This window comes from Trifolium pratense, linkage group LG5, assembly GCF_020283565.1.
Source record: "Trifolium pratense cultivar HEN17-A07 linkage group LG5, ARS_RC_1.1, whole genome shotgun sequence".
Classification (NCBI taxonomy): Eukaryota; Viridiplantae; Streptophyta; class Magnoliopsida; order Fabales; family Fabaceae; genus Trifolium; species Trifolium pratense.
This window is the reverse complement of record NC_060063.1, coordinates 32,744,051-32,751,486: the sequence shown is the minus strand read 5'-3', so window position 1 is coordinate 32,751,486 and position 7,436 is coordinate 32,744,051. Positions and strand designations below refer to the sequence as shown.

The window sequence follows — 7,436 nt, the reverse complement described above, 5'->3', positions numbered from 1 at the left end:
CTCTTTCTTAGTTTTGGATACAACCAAACTGCATCAAGACAGGTTGCTTGAAGACAAAAGTTTATCAACTCCAACGGTTCTTTTTGCAACGACTCTTTTCTAGTGGTATATATACTAGAAGATTCAGCTACAACATATAACTACAATTATCAAGAATTGAACGTGAGCTGAACAAACTCTGAACTCTGTGATATACAAGCTCTGAACCTTTCTTAAGTGTTTTTGCACTTTAGTCAAATACTCTGTACTTTTTGTATTTGCTCTCTTTAGGTTCATCTAAGAGCATTTGTATATTTTTATATACTTTATTATTCTTGAGGAACTTAAGCTTGTGTGCTTAAGTGTGAAACTTAAGCTTGTGTGCTTAAGTGTGAAGTCTTAAGCTTGTGTGCTTGAGCATTGTTGAGAAGTCTCTTGCTTGTGTGCTTGAGCAGGTGTAATCTTGTGTGATTATAGTGAAATCCCTTGGAAGTGCAAGGGGACTGGACTACTCTCGTTTTGTGAGAGGAACCAGTATAAATTGCTTGTGTGATTTCTCTCTCTCTCTTGTTATATTGTGTGTTATTTATCCGCTGCTAACTTAGTTAAGTTAAGAACTTGAAAAAGTTTTAACTTAGCTAAAACACAATTCAACCCCCCCCCCTTCTTGTGTTTTCACACCTTCAATTGGTATCTAGAGCTCTGGTCTGTTACTTTCACTTAACAGTGAGACAGTAAAGATCTTGTGAGAACACTATGTCTGGAGGAGACGATAGTAGCACTAGAACAACCGGTGAAGAGGCCAGTGGAGCTGGTGGTGGTCCTAGAAATGCTTTTGGTTATGACTACTTGAGTAATGAATCACATGAACATAGTGGCAATAGAAAAGCCCCTATATTCAATGGTGATGCATCATTATTTGAGTGGTGGAAGGAAAGACTGTATAGCAATATTACTGCTATTGATCATGAGTTGTGGGATTTGGTTGAGCTGGGAGTAACTTTTGAAAACTTAAATGAACATGGAAGATTGTCCATTGAGCATAGAAAGTTACTCACACCAGCTAACTTAAAAACCTACACTAAGCATCACAGAGTAAAGGACATTGTTGTTGGTGCTATTAGACATGAGGATTATGTCAGAATAGAGAACAAGTCTACTGCTAAATCTATCTTTGATTCTATGTGTGCTACCTATGATGGTAATGAAAAGGTTCAAGAGGCTAAAGCTAGTCTTTTGATAAGGCAATATGAACTATTCACTATGCAACAAGATGAAAACATTGAGACTATGTTTACAAGGTTTCAAATCCTTGTATCTGGTCTTAAAGCTCTTAAGAGAAGTTATTCCACCTATGACCATGTTCAGAAGATTCTGAGAAGTCTTCCTATTGCTTGGAGACCCAAGGTCACTGCAATAGAGGAAGCTCAAAATCTCAAGACTCTGAGTCTTGAAGCTCTGATAAGCAATCTCAGAAGCCATGAGATGGTTCTGGATGCTGACTCAGAAACTAAGAAGAAGTCTAAGTCAGTGGCTTTACAGTCAACTAAGACTACTTCTAAGGCTCTTAAGACTCAGCTTCTTGATATTGAAGAAGAATCTTCTGCTGATGGTCAAGAGGATGAGATGAATGAGGATGAGTTTGCTTTATTCACCAAGTTTCAGCAATGGAACAGATTTAACAAAAGAAATTTCAGAGGAGGTAACAGCTCCAGAAACTTTGTCAGCAAAAAGGATGATCAGAAGAACTGCTTCAACTGTAAGAAGCCAGGACACTTTATTGCTGATTGTCCAGAAATGTCTGCTAAAGACAAAAGCAAAAGATACAGCTCAAAGAAGCAACAATTCAAGAGTAAATTGAGAAAGAGTCTGATGGCTACCTTTGAAGAGCTATCATCTGAGGAAGAAGTTGAGGAAGAAGAAGAGGCAAATCTATCCCTGATGGCTTCAACTGACTCAGATGCAGACTCAGACGATGAATCAGAATCAGAATCAGATTCAGAAGTAACTGATGAGGTATTTTCTGACTGCTCTAAATCTCAACTTATAACTGCACTTAACAAGGTCATTGAGAAACATCTCAGAGTGTTAGGTAAACAAAAAGTTTTTCAAGAAAAACTTAACACTCTGACTGAACAAGCAGAACATTTTCAAAGTCTATATCAAGAAACTCTGAATAGAGTAAATGACTTTGAAAAAGGTTGTGCTGTTTGTCACAAACCTATTGATGAGCAGGAAATAGCTCTTCAACAGTTTGTGCATCTCAACCTTGGTAAGAGCAAAGCTGCTAATCTTGTTTATAATGTCATGAGACATAGAGGAGAGGGACTTGGCTATGAATATGGTAGAACATATTCAAAGCTAAAGACCTATCCCAAAAAGGTTGGAAAATCTTGGGTTTACTATGTTGTACCTCAGAGTGAAGAAGGAAAGAAATTTGGTACTCTGGAAGATGAGGACAATAATCTGAGAGATTTGGGAAATGACAACTCAGAGGAACCAAGTTCCTCAGGATCTGGGAAGAAAAGCTCAGAAGATAAAAGCTTTTCAGAACTTGACAGTATTAGTTCAGATGTTCTGAAAGTTTCAAAATCTGAGGCTTCAACTTCTGGAACCAGAGAAATTCTAGTTCATGAGAAAAGTCAACCTAAAGGCTCAGAAGTTCTTAAAAGAAAGTCAAACCTCAAACCTCAGAGGCAACATAGGACTAAGGTTATTTATGATTCTAGAGTCAGTAAATATAACCAGTCAAATCAATGGACTGGTGATAAATACAAACTCTGGAAGCATAAACAATCTAAGTCCTGGAATAATAACAGAACTCAAACTAAGAAACATTTTCAAAAGAGTTATTATTTCAAACCAAAATCCTTCTCTCACACTCAACAACACAGTAAACATTTGTGGACTAACAAGCGTGGACCCAGAAGATGGGTACCAAAAGCTGAAATTATGTACCATTCAGATTTACCAACTAGGAAAGGATATGTCCTACCTAATGTGTGGAAACAAGTCTTGTGCAAAGGAAGAAGGGCTTATGTCCTAGACCAATGGCTGACAAGTTCTCAAGTTAACAATCAGAACTTGATTAATGAAGAGGAAGAATATTGGGATGACTTTATCATTAACTGTGATGAAGAGTTCTATCGCAATGATTAAAGTTGTTTCTCATACAGCCTGCCACTCAAAGAAATATCATGAAACACTCATGGTATCTGGATAGTGGATGTTCAAGGCATATGACTGGTGACAAACAACTATTCTCTAAGCTGACTATGAAAGAAGGAGGATCTGTTGGATTTGGAGGTAATCAAAAAGGAAAGATAATAGGTACAGGTACAGTAGGTAATTCTTCCCTATCTATTAATGATGTTTGGTTAGTTGATGGACTTAAGCATAATCTATTGAGCATAAGTCAATTTTGCGACAATGGTTATGTAGTCATTTTTAATAAGGAATCATGTACTGTAACCAAACAATCTGATAATTCCATTATATTCAAAGGTCTGAGAAAGAACAATGTTTATAAAATTAATCTTTCTGATTTGAATGAACAAAAAGTGATGTGTCTTTTGACCTTGAGTGAAGAAAAATGGATCTGGCATAAAAGGTTAGGCCATGCTAACTGGAGGTTAATCTCTAAGCTTAGTAAGCTTGACCTGGTCAGAGGTTTACCTAAAATCAAATATCACTCAAACACACTTTGTGGTTCATGTCAAAAAGGAAAGATTACAAAATCTTCTTTTAAACCTAAGAACATTGTCTCTACCTCAAGACCATTGGAACTTCTTCACATTGATCTTTTTGGGCCAGTTCAAACTGCCTCCATCAATGGAAGGAAGTATGGATTAGTAATTGTTGATGATTACAGTAGATGGACTTGGGTAAAATTCCTAAGAACAAAGGATGAAGCTTATGATGAGTTTAGCATCTTCTGCAAACAAATTCAAAATGAAAAAGGCTACACTATTTTAAAAGTCAGAAGTGATCATGGTGGAGAATTTGAAAATGAACCTTTTGAAAACTTTTGTGAAAAATATGGCATTCTGCATGAATTCTCTTCTCCTAGAACTCCTCAACAAAATGGGGTTGTAGAAAGAAAGAATAGAACTCTGCAAGAAATGGCCAGAACCATGATGCATGAAACAAATGTAGCAAAGTTTCTATGGGCAGAAGCTGTAAACACAGCATGTTATGTTCAAAATAGAATCTATATCAGATCTAAGTTGAACAAAACTGCTTATGAATTGTTCAAAGGAAGGAAGCCTGATATCTCTTATTTTCATCAGTTTGGATGTACATGTTATATCTTGAACAACAAAGTCCATCTAAAGAAATTTGATGCTAGAGGCTATAAGGGTATCTTTATAGGATACTCTGAGCGCTCAAAAGCATACAGACTGTATATTTCTGAAACACACACTGTGGAAGAAAGTATGCATGTCAAATTTGATGACAAAGAGCCTGACCAAGTGTCAGAGCTTGTGGAAGGTTTGTCTAGATTTCAGGTATCAGAGGATCAATATTCAGATATTCCAAACTACTCAGAACATCCATTCTCTGAAGTACCTCTGAACACAATAGTTCCTACAGACTCTGAACAACCAAGAACTGAAGCATCTGCTGAACCTGATGTTGATGAGTCTGAAGATGATAAGCCCCCAAGAAATACTTTCAAATACAAATCATCACATCCAGAGGAACTGATATTAGGCAACAAGGACAGTCCAAGAAAGACAAGATCTCAACTAAGAAATGAGGAATCATTAGTTGGTCTTATCTCAATGGTGGAACCTTCAAAGATTGATGAAGCTCTGAAGGATGATGCTTGGATTGTAGCAATGCAAGAAGAGCTGAATCAATTCCAAAGAAATGATGTATGGACTCTAGTGCCCAAACCCTCACACAAGAACATTATTGGAACAAAATGGGTATTCAGAAACAAGCTGAATGAACAAGGTGAAGTGGTAAGGAACAAGGCTAGATTGGTTGCACAAGGTTATAGTCAACAAGAGGGGATTGACTATACTGAAACCTTTGCACCAGTTGCTAGACTTGAAGCAATCAGGTTACTTCTATCTTATGCTGTTAATCATGGTATAACTTTGTATCAGATGGATGTTAAAAGTGCCTTCTTAAATGGTTTCATTTCTGAAGAAGTGTATGTTAAGCAACCTCCTGGTTTTGAAGATATATCAAACCCAGAACATGTTTTTAAACTGAAGAAATCACTGTATGGTCTGAAACAAGCTCCCAGAGCTTGGTATGATAGACTCAGTAATTTCCTCCTTGAAAAGGGTTTTGAGAAAGGAAAGGTTGATTGCACACTCTTTAGAAAAACAACCAAAGAAGACATTTTAATTATTCAAATTTATGTTGATGATATTATTTTTGGTTCAACTAATGCTGCTTTGTGCAAGAATTTTTCTAAGATAATGCAGGATGAATTTGAAATGAGCATGATGGGAGAATTGAAGTTCTTTCTTGGAATTCAAATCAATCAGAAGAAGGAAGGAACTTATGTTCATCAATCAAAATACACTAAAGAACTTCTGAAGAAATTCAATTTAGATGACTGCAAGATTATGAATACTCCTATGCATCCAACTACCAACATGGGCAAGTCAGATGATGAAGGAAAGGTAGATCAAAAGGTCTACAGAGGTATGATTGGTTCCTTACTCTATCTGACAGCCTCTAGACCAGATATTTTATTCAGTGTTTGCTTATGTGCAAGATTCCAGTCAGATCCTAGAGAATCTCATCTTACAGCTGTAAAGAGAATCTTTAGGTATCTGAAAGGAACAACTAATCTTGGACTCCTCTATAAGAAATCCAATGATTATGTGCTAAATGGATTCTGTGATGCTGACTATGCTGGAGATAAAATTGAAAGAAAATCCACAAGTGGCAATTGTCAATTTGTTGGTGAAAACCTTATCTCCTGGGCTAGTAAAAGACAAACTACTATAGCTTTGTCTACAGCAGAAGCAGAATACATTTCAGCAGCTAAGTGTTGTACACAACTACTCTGGCTAAAATATCAGTTAGAAGATTATCAGGTAAGCAGTAACAATATTCCTTTATATTGTGATAATACTGCAGCCATTCATTTATCTAAAAATCCTATTCTACACTCTAGAGCCAAACATATTGAAATTAAACACCATTTTATCAGAGATTATGTTCAGAGAGGCATTATAGATATTAAGTTTGTTGATACTGAAAATCAATGGGCTGACATATTTACTAAAGCCTTATCTGTTGAAAGATTTGATTTTATAAAGAAACATCTGAACATGTTTTCAATCTCTGAATGAAAATTTTTTTTGGCAATTAAAGTGTAAGAGGTTATGTATATCAGAACTTATGATTCAGAACATCTGAAACACAAGCTCTGAAGTACTTAACTCTGATAGAGAATTTTAAATAACTCAGAGGCTCTGAACTATTTAAGTGGGAAACCTTTAGTATTCAAGTGCTGAACAGTTGTCCATTAAAATAGCAGTTACCGAGTAAATTTCTGCACGTGGTCTACGTGTGTCAGGTAGTGGGTGGTTAATGATGATTTTTGGTATTCAACTTTCTGTCAATTAGCGTAACTTCCCAAATTTGCTATTTTCGTGTTAACTGTACTCATTTAAATAAACTTACACAATACACTTGCACACTATTCACTTTCACAACCTACACTTTCATATTCTCTCTAAACCTCCAACAAACTTTCTTTCTCTCTCGTTAGTTTTCCAAACCTTACCCTAATCTCCAACAATGGCTGGTGCTTCGTCTTCTTCGTCAAAAAGGATTCCACCGTTTATATTCAAAAATCTTCAGATCGTTGGGAACGAGATGGAGTTTCCAGAATCTGAGCTCACTTTTCTTTCAGAGAAGATGGTTGATTTCGACGGTCTACAAGCTAATGGGTTTGATGTTAAAAAGTACTTTACCACTCAGGGATGGGATAAGTACTTTGACATGCTTAATGGTCCCATTTATCCAGATTTGTTAAAGAAATTTTGGATGAAAGCTAAGGTGTTTGATAAGCATGAAGCTAAGAAGGAAGAGCTTGCTGCAATAGAAAGGAATCCTAGTCTGAAGGGTAAAACTAGGAAGGAAATGGGTTTGCTGGATTATACAGGTGTACAGATTAGGTCAAATATCTGTGGGATGAACATGGCTTTCTCGCCTATCCATTTCAATGCTCTTCTTGGTCTACCTAACTCTGGGATAGAGTTAGATGTGTTTGAAAAGGATACTAGATACAGAGATGATCTTCTGCATCTCATATGCACAGACTTCTCCTTAAAAGGGAAAGTAAAGGGTTTGACTGATGAATGTAGAGTTCTTTTCAAGATTATCTTAGCAGCTATCAGTCCAAGGGTTGGTGGGACTGATACAATCTCCTGGACTCATCGTCATCTGCTGTATTTCCTTCTGACAGAAAAGAAGGTTAATCT

At 36.5% G+C, this 7,436-nt stretch overlaps 1 protein-coding gene across 1 annotated transcript; it reads left to right on the top strand.

The window, feature by feature from the left end:
• Nucleotides 1-870: 870 nt before the first annotated feature.
• LOC123886466 lies at nt 871-3,881 on the top strand (the record flags this gene model as incomplete). Its single annotated transcript, XM_045935782.1, has 2 exons — nt 871-1,998; nt 3,192-3,881. Coding segments are annotated over 2 exons (1,818 nt in total), but the record flags the coding sequence as incomplete, so codon positions are not given.
• Between the last annotated feature and the right edge of the window lie 3,555 nt (nt 3,882-7,436).